The 15738-nt window shown below is 31.8% G+C and overlaps 1 protein-coding gene across 1 annotated transcript; it reads right to left on the bottom strand.

Moving 5' to 3' along the window:
* Positions 1-14065: 14065 nt before the first annotated feature.
* LOC110714401 (ethylene-responsive transcription factor ERF043-like) lies at positions 14066-15738 on the bottom strand. The gene has a single exon (XM_021892907.1). It carries the CDS (start codon positions 15369-15371, stop codon positions 14472-14474), a length of 900 nt encoding a protein of 299 aa, XP_021748599.1. The 5' UTR covers positions 15372-15738; the 3' UTR covers positions 14066-14471.

Below are 15738 nucleotides of genomic sequence, written 5' to 3'. Positions count from 1 at the left end.
GCTTTTGTTAGGAAAGATCTATGCTTTCTTCATGATTTACTCGTATTTTGCTATCTGCCATACAATCTATATAGATCTAAATTTGTGTTAATAAAGGTATGATTTTCATCATAGTAACATTAACTCTAGACGCTCGCTTTTTCATGCATGTGTCTGATTGGGATTATCGTAGGTTTTAGGTGCTCCCTGGTGCATGTAATAATACGGAGTATAAAATAAAAGTATATTAGTTGGGAATATTTCCATGTAAGGAAACGCTCATTCCACCCATGGAAGCTCGTAGGCGTGTGTAATCGCACGCCGTTGAAAGAGCTCAATGGAAGGAATGGTTGTGACTTGATAGTAACTCCATAGTTAGTCAATAATGGATTTTCTTGTTATAGTTACATCCTTGTGTATAAAATAATGGGAGTGTCTCCAAAAACAGGGGCAAAGCAAAACCCATGCTTAAACAAAAAAACTGAAAACTTATGTCTGCTACCTCAAATTCTACCATGTGTGACAATCATATTAGATATGACTATACCAAAATCGGAGTGTCTCATATAATCTATCTATATATATCTACTCGTATCATGTACGAGTACAAAATTAAACAATTATAATATCGAAAATGACAATAACACATTATTATTTATCATGTGCAATCACTCTACAAAAATTTTGGCTTAAATGGGTCACTAACGTATATCATATGCTATTGTATTTTATTTTTGTGACAGTTATCATCATTGGATTCCTCTTTTTCTCATATTTATTTAGAAATTTTTAGTCCTTTAAAAGTGGCAAAGCACTAGAAATTGTTCATGAATTTGGCAGGCAATGGCATCTTTGTTAGTGCAACAAAGTTGAAGAATTCATGTTAAAATTACAAGGGAAAATTTTAATTTTAATTTTAATTTTTTGCTTTTTTGTCCCTTTCTTTTTTGGGTTACCCTTCTATCTAAGGATCTATTGGATGAAGCATCTAAATCTCTTTTCCACTACTTTATTTATTACTTTGTGAGCACATGTTTTTCTCCCTTTTTTCTTTGCTCTTTTTATCAAAACAAATTAATTTTTTCTTGAAATTTGACTTTTAGGAATTCCACTTTTATCCATTGTGTGTGTGTAGGGTAGAAGAAAATTTAATCAATTTAGTGAAGAATTCTATTGTTTTGTTTTTTGTAAAGTAGAGTAAGAGGATCGTTAGGGATCTATTTAGCATTATGCACTAGATTTCAAATCCCTAAAAGTTACTATGGTCGATTATGAGTTGGAGAATTATTCTTCTTGTTTATGATCATGCTTTATATTGGATCACTATTCATGTTATATATGTTTGATGTTCTCTTTAAATCACTAAAAAGAGAGAGTGGCGGATTCAGGATTCCGGATTAGGGGTAGCACTAAACGCTACTAGAAAAATTAAAGGGACGAAATAACCAATATACACCTATGAACTTGAAACTCAAACTAAATTTAATTAAGATGGTAATAACACATCAAGTTAAAGTTTTTGGATAATTGTGATTTTGCATAATTAAGATGATAATAACACATCAATTTAAATTCAACTATCTATACATTTTCCTATGAGTTATTATTGCGGATAAAATTATGCATGTACAACATACTAGCTATCAAAATATATAATTCGTATTACAATCAAATAAAATTAGTCAATTTATAAGATATTACTAATTTTCTTCACGGACGAATTATCTATATATATTTATATATATTTCGTACTATTATTGTTGTTGAACAAAAATTTATGGAAGTTATTTTTATGTAATGTAATTTGAAACGAATGTCAAGAAAGTGAAAAGTAATTTGGAAAAGAATCAAATTTTGCTGGAAGTCAATTTTATTTTATCTATTTAAATGTCAAGAAAGAGGAAAATTATTTAGGGTGGAAAAAAATAATAAAGCATTGATAGGTGTTTTTTTTTCAAAAAAAAAAACATAAAGACTTATAATAAACCAAAAAGAAAACATTTGTTGTCAAAAAAAAATATGAGAAAAAAAAATAAGCGAAAATTTGGAAGCTTTAATTACTTGCTTTGTAATTAAAGAAAAAAAAAGAAAAAAATTAAGAAAGTGTACGGGGTTGGAATCAAACGCTGACCCCAGACACTTCAAAGGAAGCTTTAATTACATGCTTTGAACCACTGAAGCAAATTCAATATTCATGTACTGTGCGCATTGTTTAATAGTTATCAAATATTTAGAAGGTAGGTTTTTTTATGCAGTTTTTTTTTTTCCTTTTTCCCGGGGGTAGCACGTGCCCCCCCGGGTTCCAATGTAGATCCGCTAGTGAAAAGAGATATAGGAAAAGGAAATTTTGTGTGATGAGAAAATAAATTGAAAGAATTGGCTGTAATGAATTTGCAACCTTCCCAAAAAAAATGGGTTATGGATTCATGGAGAAGTATTGGCGCATAGGGCATATGTGCCAATGAAACAAATAGGATGGCATTTTTGTAAATAATGGGAACATGAGAAAAAGCGGTGGTACAAAATTTGACGGCAAAAAGTACCACTACTTGCATAATGGTACCTTAAATGTATCACTGCACCATTAAGGGGAGAAAAAAAAAATAATAATAATCCCAAAATCCCCTCCTATGTGCTTGAGAAAAACATAGGCCCTATGTGCCTACATGCACTCATGGATTCATACTATTGGTAGGATGTGCTCCCTTCTTTCTTTCGGATGATAGATAAATTTTCTTTTTTTTTTTTATTTTAGTTTCGATCACAGTGACCCACCATTAGTACGTCTTTCAAATAGCTAGCCAACGCGTATCATGCCGAGAAGAGAGTTGAATTGAGGATTATAACCTTTAAGTTATGATTGGAGGGGTGAAATTGAAACAAAACCCTTTGTACTATAATGCTATATCATGTCATTATGCAATCCTTTGAAAATTAAAAAGACATCTAGCTACATGCATTTCTACAAGCCAAGTTAAATCAAGCCATGTTAGTCACTTTGCTTTAGTAATTAAAGAAGTGGGAAATTTTTGGCCATCCTTATATGAATTACATATTCTTTCAACGTACATGTAAATGCGATTTGTTGCATTAAGTGAACCTATTGCACTATAACACGTGGAAATTGTCTCCCTGCCTTCAAGTGTTTTTGTTACGAAAAATAAGTTTCTAATTAACATAAATTTTGAATGGATCAGATTTAGACCCATTAATAGAAACTAATATCAATTTAGAGCTAATAATTATTTCGCTTCCCTCAAGGTTTACATGCCAATCAAATCATTATTGCATGGCTTTGCTGAAAAAACTTTTATAACTCCTCTAATTTTTATACTCCGTAATTACAAAGTTTTGTTTTTTTTTTTTTTTTTTTTTTTTTTTTTGAAAAAAGTGTTCGTTTTACTACCTTCGATCCAAATTACTCGCAACTTTAGAATATTTTATATCTCACAAATATACCCTAAAGTTGCGAGTAATTTGGACCGAGGTAGTATTTTTGTTGATGCATGACATGACAATAGCTTATTTAATTATTTTTAGGTAAAAGTATAAAATTTAATACGAGTATTGTAAAATAAACATACTTCGTAACTAATATGCTATATTTTACCTTATGTATAAATTATATTAATATATTTTCCGGTACAAATATGACATATTAAATATACATTGTGCTTCTAATCGATAGCTACTTAGCTTAATTATACCTTACTAAAATTAGTACTCACTTTTTAGGTGAAAAAGCACTTAAGTACATCCTAAAGATCCCTTGGAAAATAGGGCAGTCGGCAGATCCCCATTCTCTTCACAATTATTATTACAGTATTAATTTTGGGTGTTTTCGTAAAATCAATCGATTCTTGAAACATCAAGATTAGGGCCCCCTTTGAAAATTAAGCCCTAAAATAATTAGACATGTTTTTCTACTAAGTCTTGTTGTATGATTGATGCATAAATGCATAACTAAGTGATTGAATACATACTAGTCATTAACAACGTACAATAAACAACGTTTTATTGTCACTTTCTAAGACAAAATTATAAACCAAATCATCATTGTTTTTTTTAGTAGTATGTGATTACGTCAATGTCTTAATTATACTTAGGATGCTGTATAGAACGAGTTGAAATTTACATGCATATTGGTTATTATCATAAAAGTGGCAAATAATCGAAAGTAGAGTTGGTAAAAGTTGATCATCTAGTCTAAAATCCAACTATGAATGTGTCTTGAATACAATTCAAAGTAATTTAAGATAACAGCATTATTAATTACTTATTGCAGAAAAGTAAATATTTGAATTATAGTATCTATAGGCCGAAATCTCCAAAATTTCTCAAAAAGCATGGATATTAGCCTTTAATTTTGGAATTTTTTTGACTTTTTTTCACCTGGAATAAAAATTGCCGAAATGTTTACCAAGGTCCCTTATACCCTCCAGGAGTCTAATTGGTTGGGTGGAACCATCCAATTTGCCTTTAAACGAACAATTTACCGGTTTACAACTTGCACCGATTTCATTAACTCAAGCTTACCACGAACATTTATAACAACATATAATGATCATATATGGATCCAAACGGCATAATATGACCCCAAGATGTATCCCCTAAAATTTCAATGCTTTTCGACTCCGGGCCCCAAAACATTCGAAATTTCTCAAAAAGTGTGGATATTAGCCTTCAATTTTGAAATTTTTTTACTTATTTTCGTCAGGATATAAAAATTGTCGGAATGTTTACCATGGTCCCAAATATCCTCCGGGAGTCCAATTGGGTGGATGGAGCCATCTAATTTGCCTTTAAATGACCAATTTACCGGTTTACAACTTACACCGATTTCATTAATTCAAGCCTACCACGAACATTTATGACAACAAATAATAATCATATAGGGTTCCAAACGACATTATATGACCCCGAAATGTATTCCCTATAATTTCAAGACTTTTCGACACCGGGCCCCGAAGACTCCAAAAATTCTCAAAAAGCGTGGATATAACCCTTCAATTTTTGAATTTTTTGACTTTTTTTCGCCCGAAAACAAAATTGCTGAAATGTTTACTATGGTCTCTAATACCCTCTGGAAGTCCAATTGGGTGGGTGGAACCATCCAATTTGCCTTTAAACGACCAATTTACTAGTTCAACTTGCGCCGATTTTATTAACTCAAGCCTACCACAAACATTTATGACACACATATAATGATCATATATGGTTCCAAACGACATTATATGACCCCGAGATGTATCCCCAAAAATCTAAAGGCTTTTCGACACCGGACCCGAAACCTCCAAAATTTCTCAAAAAACGTGGATATTAGCCTTCAATTTTGGAAATTTTTCACTTTTCTTCGCCCGCAAATAAAAATTGTCGAAATTTTTACCATGGTCCCTGATACCCTCTGGGAGTCCAATTGGGTGGGTGGAACCATCCTATTTGTCTTTAAACGGCCAATTTACCGGTTTACAACTTTCACCGATTAAATTAACTCGAGCCTACTACGAACATTATGAGTTATGACAACATATAATAATCATATATGGTTCCAAGCGACATTTTATGATCCTAAGATATATCCCCTTAAATTTCAAAACTTTTCGACACCGGGCCTCAAAACATCCCAAATTTCTCAAAATGTGTGGATTTCAATTTTGGAATTTTTTGACTTTTTTCGCCCAAAAATAAAAATTGCCGTAATGTTTACCTGATCCCTAATAACCCTCTGGGAGTCCAATTGGGTGGGTGGAACCAACCAATTTTCCTTTAAATGGCCAATTTACCGGTTTACAACTTGCACCGATTTCATTAACTCAAGCGTACCATGAACATTTATGACAACATATAATGATCATTTATGGTTCCAAGCGGCATTATATGACCCCAAAATAAATCCCCTAAAATCTCATTTCATTTCGACACCAGGCCCGAAACTTTCGAAATTTCTCAAAAAGCATGGATATTAGTCTTCAATTTTGGAATTGTTTACTTTTTTTCGCCCGAAAATAAAAATTGCCGAAATGTTTACCATGGTCCCTAATACCCTTTGGGAGACAAATTGGATGGGTGGAACCATCCAATTTGCCTTTAAACGACCAATTTACCGGTTTACAACTTGCACCGATTTCATTAATTCAAGCCTACCACGAACATTTATGACAATAAATAATGATCATGTATGGTTCCAAACAGCATTATATGACCCCGAGACGATCTCCTAAAATTTCAAAACTTTTAGACGCCGGGTCCCGAAACCACCAAAATTTCTCAAAAAACGTGGATATTATTCTTCAATTTTGGAATTTTTGACTTTTTTTTCGCTCGGAAATAAAAATTGCCGAAAAGTTTTTCATGGTCCCTAATACCCCCCGAGAGTCCAATTGGGTTGGTGGAACCATCCAATTTGCCTTTTAACGGCCAATTTAATTACCGGTTTACAACTTGCACGGATTTCATTAATTAACTCAAGCCTACTACGAACATTTATGACAACATATAATGATCATATATGGTTCCAAAAGTCATTATATGACCCCGAGATAAATCCCCTAGAAAATATTAATACTTTTCTACACCGGGTCCCGAAACCTCTAAAATTTCTCGAAAAGCGTGGATATTAACCTTCAATTTTGATTTTTTTTTTTCCGCTTGGAAATAAAAATTGCCGAAATTTTTATCATGGTTCCTAGTACCCTTCGGGAGTCCAATTGGGTGGGTGGAACCATCCAATTTTCTTTTAAACGACAAAATTACCGGTTTACAACTTCTACTGATTTCAGTAATTCAAGCCTACCACAAACATTTATGACAACAAATTATGATTATATATGATTCCAAACGGCATTATATGATCCCGAGATGTATCCCATAGAATTTTAAGACTTTTAGACACCGGCCCCCGAAACCTCCAAAATTTCTCAAAAAGCGTGGATAAAATGCCTTTAATTTTGGAATTTTTTTACTTTTTTTCGCCCAGAAATAAAAATTGCCGAAATGTTTGCCATAGTCTATAATATCCTCTGGGAGTCCAATTGAGTGTGTGGAACCATTCAATTTGCTTTTAAACGACAAATTTACCGGTTTTCAACTTGCACCGATTTACTGGTTTACAATGGCCAATTTAATTAACTTGCACCGAACCCAACTTGAACCAAAATTAATCCAAACCCATTTCAATCCGTCAAAACCTGAATTTAACCCGACTTGTTACGAACCTGACCTGAATTCAACCCGACTCGTTCCTAACCCAACCCGAATTTAACCCAACATGTTACAAACCCGACCCGAAATCAACCCGACTTGTTATTGACCTGACTCAAATTCAACCCGACTTGTTATTGACCCGACCGAATTTTACCATACTTATTACTTACCCAACCCAAAAATTCAACCCGATCTATTACTAACCTGACTCGAAATTAACATGACTTATTATTGACCTGACCTAAATTCAACCCAGATTGTTCCTAACCCGATTTCAAATCACCTTAAATGCAATTTAGACCACCTTATTATTGTTAATCAAAGCATTTTGTCTTGGGAGACCAAGTTGGTCCAGGCTAGCAAAAGAAAGGAGCATCATCCTCAAATTTAAGAGTTAAATATAGTATATATATGTTGTATGGTCAAAGGAGATAATTATCTTCCTAAATTATTGACTATAGTTCCCTAGTATATTTCCATATATATTATAGTCAAAGGAAATAATTAGCTTGATAAAAATGATAATTATCTATTTATAGTTAGTTGAACCCGAATATGACCTGACTTGAAAATGACCCAACCTGATTGTAACCTGCAAATTATTAACTTGAACATAACCCGAATTGAATTCGAGAATGACCCGACTTGGAAATGACTCAATCTGATTATAACCCGCAAATTATTGACTTGAACCGAACCCGACTTGAACTTGAGAATGACCCGGCTTGAAAATGACCCGACCTAATTATAATCTGCAAATTATTGACTTGAACCGAACCCGACTCAAACCCGAGAATGACCCGACCTGATTCTAACCCGTAAATTATTGACTTGAACCGAACTTGACTCAAACCCGAGAATTACCTAACCCGTTTTAACCCGACCTATTGTTCACCCGACCCGAATGTAACCCAACCTATTATTAACCCGACCTAAACTCAACCAAACCCGATAAGAAGTATGACCCAACGTGACCCGACTCAAGCATGACCCAACCCAAACCTGACCAGCATAGGCTATATAATTTATCTGAATTGATCAACCCGAGTTGACCCGAACTTCTCTTACCCGACCCAAACCCGACCCGTTTACCCGAATTGGCCGCTCTAATCAATATTGCAATCCCAAAGTCTAATTTATTCAACCTACGCATGACATGATCGAAATAAAAAATACTTGACTCAAACGCTACCTTAATAATCCAGATTGGCCCTATTGAAAGGATATAAAATAATCAATTTTTTTTAACATCATATTTAAAACTAGCTAGCACAATGAGAAAGCAAAAAAAAAAATTCTACACCCCAAAAAAAATTGCCACCTCGTGAGCCAAATGCACAACTTGATCTAAACAAAAAATCAAAGCAATTATAGACCTCTTGTGGAATGTTTACTCATCTAATTTTCTTATTGCAGTAAGAACTACTTGTTGTATTGGTTTATCGGATGCTCCGAATATTACTCGTATTATTTACGAGTATTGTTTAATAAACAAAACCAATTAAAAATGTATTGTTAAGAACTTAAAGGTACTAATGTAGACAATAATATATCATCTTCAATTCTTAACTTTATCCACTAGACTAGTTGGCATTACTATCACATTTGTCAAACTTATGATGATATAATTGGTTTTTGGTCAAGAATCGTAGCATGCATTAAGGATCAATAGTCAATACATCACCGCTCTATGTCTCTATCTATTCGAAGATCCTAACCGCAATAAAGAATTTGGATATTATTCGAGCATACAAATAATTTAGACGGCAACACACACGAATAATATCTATCGTTGGTTGATAATATAGTATTAAACTATTAATAGTAATAGAGATCGACCAATAAAATCTTAATAGTACATGATACTTCGTAAATTATTACGGAGTACAAATTATAGGACACTTGCTCATGTTGTAACTTGTAAGCTAGAACACTATACGGTTTACTATAATATAAACGAATTATGGGAGATGCTTATTTAAACAAAATGTTTTGGATAATACATCATTATATAAATAATATAATAATTAATTTTTCAACATCATTATTCTTACCCAATTTACATTACATTATTGTTAATTTTGTTACATTTTCTAAGTAAATTATGTGTGGTTATCTAATATAGAATCTAAGCTTATAAGAAATTGTTCTAATTAATCTTCTAAGTAGCCATCTAATAAGACCTTTACAACATTCATGCTCCCAACTAGTCATACTACACGTTGTCATGTTGGATATTTCACCCTCATAAGCGGTTAATGAAAGGCACCTGAAAAAATATACTTAACTCAATTAGAGAAAATAATATACACCTGTATCATTAATACGTACGTAATTGGTTAGAATTATGGATGACGTGATTATTATGAGCTGCATGCCTATTAATTCGATAAACCCTAAGACTTATTAATGATCCAATTAAATGTACAATCAATAGACACGCAATTTGAATACAATGCTATAATAGAGCAATCATGGCACTATATATGGGACAAATTTTAATATAAGCTCCCGACAAAGTCAACACCTAGCTTAGCTATTTGTACGGTCAAAACTCAAATTAGTACTGCAATTAACATCTAATAACTAGCTTAGTACAACAACTAAATTATTCGAAAAAATGATTTTCGATCCTTCAATGATGTAATGAGTTTCAAAGAAAATTAGAGAGGTTGTGATACCATTGTAAACAAAGCAATGTGTTTTTTTAAGTTAAACCTCCACTTTGTCGTGTAAGGTATAATTGCCAATTTGGCCAATTTATTACCAAAAACCCTACCTATATATGTAATCAATGTACGTTTACTGTCATAAGGTTGGAAGTTCGTGTGCTTGTTTTACGTATTCAATGTTATTTATTGGGGTCTTTGTAATACTTATACTAAATTTGTTTGGTAATGTAGGTCACAATATAGTACAATAGTACTTACATCGACACTTAAATTTCTACAACTAGGTTTACGTTTGTTGTGGAAAACATTTTTCAATTTCCAAAATTGTACGGAGTATGATTTAATGATTTATAAAAGGTGAAAAACAATTATCCAAAATGGAATTTGGATTTCTCAAGAGTATGTAGAGAATTATGGCAAGATAGATAGAGGCTAAGTATCGTAGCTCCTTTGTCTTTACTTTGGTTTTTCAATGGCTAAATCATTTGTGTCTTGAAAGATGAAAACATGAGTAAATTATGAAGAAAAAAAAAAAACCAATTGCGGTGATTGATTCATGTTTTATATAGAATAGTGTTTTTATGTGATTAATTATGTAAAAGTTTATGATGTATTTTGTCTATGAGTGCAAGTCACAATTGTCCGTACAAAAAACACAATTTTAAGAGGTATATACATATATGTCCAAATTGTCCCTAATATTCATAGATCCTAAATTTGTATTGGAATTTCATGTAACTTTCACATATAGATTAGTAAAGGTCAGGCTTTGAATAATACATAAAAGTCCAGTTCATAATTATTGTAATTACAAAACATAAGAATCTTAAATCATACAGTTTTTTTTTTTTTTAATAATCAGAAATGAACACGGGACTTATTCTCATTTAGTGAACTGAGTTAAATTGCACTGAAAATTAAGCTGAAAAGAACAGACTCGTAGTGTCGATTACATAATTTTATAAGACCAACTTAATAAGCTTGTTGTTTTAGAATATGGACTAGAACGAACAAATTATTACAAGAAGTTCATTCAAATTAAAGTGTTTTTTTTTTACATAATTACGAATTAAAGTTACTGTTACATGAATTAAAGTTACCTTAAAATTTGTTAAAATTACCCTTATATTGGCCATCTTAAAATAAAATATAAGTTAGTCTGCCTTATACAAGACTTATTGTTTTTTTTCCTTTTGAATTGCTAGAGTTTAATAGTTACCTTATTAAGGAAATAAGTTCAAAGGGTCCAAAAAAAAGTAAATAAGAACAAAAATGATTTAATTATCACATTTTGATATTCAATTTTTATTAGATTAATTAACGTAAATGACATGACCATATAAGGCCTTGTTCCTTTGAGCTATTGTGGTCTGCTAATTTTTTCTACTCTACTGAGTTCAACTTCGTTAAGTATTAATAATCTGCTCTACTCAATCTGCTAACACCTACTCTACTCTGCTCAAAAACTCAAAAGAAGATGACCTTAACCTCGACCCTCACGTTCACGTAACAATCCCAACATGAAATGGCTACGTACAAGGCCTAAAATCAAAAGAGAAGACATCCCCCAAGAGGACAAGAAGGTGTATATAACACACCTTAATTAGAAGGGAAGAAATTAAACTTTCAACTGAACACATTAATTTGCTGGGAATCTGCATGTTAAATCCACCTAAGCAAGAATTAACTGTCGTTTTTTTTTTCCAGATAATCTCACTCATTATTAATCATGCTCATAAAAGGCGACAAACTCTGTATGTACTCTTCCTACTTGGCTTATTTTTATCTGTGCTTTAATTTTTCTTTCACCTTTTTTGTAAATATGATGATAATGATCTATTATATTGGAGTTTTTATCATCAACAATTTCACATGTAGATGCCATTTTTTTGAGGTATTATACAAATTTTATAATAAAGATGAAAAGAACATGTAAACTTACGTTGGGTGGATAATGACACCCTTGAAAATCATATGCACTTTTTTTATTTTATTTATAAGTGGTGTATATATCAATATATGTGAATCATTGCACATAATTTTCTTATTATTTTCACACGTTGAGTGATAAGGGTGCATAATATGAGAGATAGATTTCTGCTTTACTATTGTTTAATGATTAACTACACATACATATTATTAATTAGGGTCTATTCAGTTCAGCTTAATTTCAGTTCAGTTCAATTCATCTCTAATCATTTCGCTTTAATTCCTAATTTCCTTCTCTTATAAATAGTTTGTTTAGTTGTTTTCGGTAAATCAGAACATGCCCTTAGTATTTCTTTCGTATGTTTCAAATTAATCGCACTTACAAATTAAAATAGGTGATCAAAATAATGGATGAAAGGATAAGTATTGTTATTAAATTATTGGTACTTTGTTCATTTTTTAAATTTACTAGCTCCATAGTTTATCTGTTTATTTGCTTTCAAGTTTCAACAAGTTAAAGCACTTTTCCATTAGTTGTGTAAAATGGGCATCAAATTCACCTTTAGAAAAGTAATTTATGATACGTAGTAAGGACTAAGGAGGAGTTAATATCTCTAAGTTAATTAAATAGTAATCCATCTTTTTTTTAATTAAATATTGCAACTTCGACAATTAGTGGTTTAAAATGCTTATTTAAAAAAAAAATCTATTTTGATATGGAAGTAACTAATTTTAACTTCAATGCCCCCAAAAAACTACTACCCGTACAAAAAATAATTGACAATTACTACAATATATAGTTTTGCAAAACAATCAATTCTATAAAAAATATTGTGTGCTTTCTCCAATTCATTCTCTCTTTCCCGAACATAAAATGCTCTATTTATTTTATGTATACCTACATATCCTTAGAGTCTGTTCACATTTACTTAATTTCAGTTCAATTTAGTTCAGTTCAGTTCAGTTCAGCTCTTAATTTCCCTCTCTCATAAAATATTTATTTCAACTCAGTTCAGTTCAGCTCCAATCAGCTCAGTTCAGTTCAGTAAATGTGAACATGCCCTTAGACTCGTATACTTAGCAATTTGCATATATGCACGCATGTTTGATAAAACTAAGTGGATTATGTTTAGTAAACCTATTTGATTTGAATACTTACACTATGTGCCAAATTACAAAGTAATGGAGTTTGGAGTCGTTAAAGAGACAAAAGCCAATTCAAACTAAAACAAGGCCGAAGCAAAATTGTACCGTTACCAAAAAAAAGGTCAATTGTAGGGGCTAATTTAGCTATGATTCGCAAATTGTATTTGAAGACATCTAACTAAAGCAAATAGTCTATGGGCACGTACATATTCCTTGGTGTACATTATTTTGTTTAGAAAATGAAATAATTTGTTAAGTACTACCATACCTCTAATGGATCCACAAGCTTAAGTTTCTAAACTTATTTATTAACTTGGATTATTAAATTCTCCTATAATAATATATAATTGTATAATTTTGTTTTGTTTATATATGATGAGATAGATCCATCTAAAAATTAAAGAGCAACTTATATAAAATACTTAGATAAACAAACAATATTTTTATGTGTTAGTTACTATACATTGTCGCTATAGGTAGCTATCAACAACACTTGTTAAAATTAGCAAGCTTTGATCACAAATTTGCACAACCTATTATTTACAAGTTTTGATCAAGGGTCTCGACTTTCTTGAGTTATAATTTCTTAATAAATATTGACATATAGCTATAAATATACCTTTATTATTGTAAATTTCTCAATTAGTATAATAAAATATTATGTTCTTACAAAGTAATGTATTGCATGTATAGTTGTACACTAAAAAATTACAGATCATGTTGATTTGACCTCGTCACGCCCCTTTAACATTTTTCTTTATGTAATGTAGATTGGGGATTTCACTAAAATAACAATATAAATTGCTATATGTAGAAAATTTGATTTAAGGGAGACAATAATAATACAACAATATAAAATAAAGGAAATTTTGCAAAAAACCACCTTTTAAATCTTGTTTTTTGCATTTAACCACCTTTTAAAAAAAAATGTTGCAAAAAACCACCAATTTTAAAAATTTTGTTGCAACTTACCACCAATTCAATGTAAAACAAGTGATAAATTTGGCTTAAAAAGTGGTAATTTACAACAAAATTTTTAAAATTGGTGGTCTTTTGCAACATTTTTTTTAAAAGGTGGTTATTTGCAAAAAAACAGGATCTAAAAGGTGATAAATAAATACTAGAAAACAAAAATATAAAAACAAAATTAATTATGATATATAATAATGTATATAATAATGTATGTGTTGTATAATTTCATTACCTTGCAAAAAAGGTGGGGAAGCCGAGAGGGACCCAAAATTTGATATCCCACATCTCACCTCATGTAATTATGCACAAAATGAAATGTAACCAACAAGCTACAAACCAAAAAAATCAAACCTTTAAAAAAATGAAGAAATTTGTAAATGCAAAACAAACCTTTTTTTTTTACTCTCCTTTCTCTTATATGTTGACTATTGACCTTCATGAACAATTTGAAGCTAATATATGACTATATATATGTTTTTGTAATAATGTAATGAATGAATTTGTATGAAACTAAACTATATATTATAATTAACTACAAAAAAAAAGGGGGAAATTTTAGACTTAAATTATCTATTTTTCTAGTAAACCCATCCATAAATAATTAGGGTGTTGATCATCATCAAGCCCAAATATCATGGATTCTCCTTGGGCTAATTGCCATGTAGAATGACAATAATACCCTCCAATTCTTTGAGTAGTTTTACCTTCAATTACAAGGTCAGGCAAGTCAAACAATGACTCATCATCATCAACATTATGTCCATGTCCATGACCATGATGATCATGATCATCATGGTCTGTAGTGGGTCCCACAGAACTAGACCATTCAATGTTATTAGCTTCTTCTGATGAAGAAGAGCTAAGATTGGTGGTTGTTGATGAGCTTGATGAGCTGCTAGCTAGAGGTCGGCTCAGCTCGGCTTCAGCCGCCTTAGCAGCCGCGGCTTGTATGTCTTTAGGACACGTGGAGGCAGGACGAGGTAGTAAATGTGCAAGTTGAGGGAAGTTAAGGAATGCATTTTCACCCTTGATGGCTAAAGCCGCCACGTCATGAGCTCGAGCCGCCATCTCAGCCGTAGGGTAAGTTCCAAGCCATATTCTTGACTTTTTCCTTGGCTCTCTTATTTCGGACACCCATTTACCCCAACTTCTCTTTCGTACACCCCTATACATTAGATGTTCATCCTTTTGGTGACGAATATCATTATCGTTATCATTATCATTATCATTCACGAGTTTTTTATTAATAGAGGCCTCATTATTCTCCTTCGGGTCCAATCTTATTCTCTTGGACCCATTCTTGATGGTTTTCGACTTTTTATCAATACCTGAAAAAGGGTTATTAGAAGACGATACAGAGGATGAAGAGGTAGAGGTCGAGGTAGAGGCCGTGGTAGAAGTGATAGATGAAGATTTTGATAGAGAATGGAAGAAATTGTCTAGAGATTCATTTTGTAGATGTGTTTCCATGATGGGAGGGAAAGAAAGAAAAGAAAAGAAAATAAGAAGAAAGTTTAGAGAGTGTGTGTAGTATTTATTTTGTTACATGATTGTGAGGAAATAAAAGAAGAAGGGGGTATATATATAATTAAAAAAAAATGATGATGTAAAAAAAATAAAATGTACTCCAAAGAAAAGAATTTAAGGAAGTGGGAAGAAAAGGGAAGTGGGGCCCATACTTTTGGCAAAATTAGAGGTGTATACAGTTAAGAGGAGCTAGTTGTGATACCCCATGTGGCATATTTGATTGATGTATAAAAGCTTGATTGATGCTTGACTGTACAAATACGTATAAAATATTCTTAGATATCTTTTCATACTGAAAACTATGGTTTAT

Source organism: Chenopodium quinoa, unplaced genomic scaffold (assembly GCF_001683475.1).
Source record: "Chenopodium quinoa cultivar QQ74 unplaced genomic scaffold, ASM168347v1, whole genome shotgun sequence".
Classification (NCBI taxonomy): Eukaryota; Viridiplantae; Streptophyta; class Magnoliopsida; order Caryophyllales; family Amaranthaceae; genus Chenopodium; species Chenopodium quinoa.
Note: the sequence above shows the minus strand (reverse complement) of the source record. Positions and strands in the feature narration are given on the sequence as shown.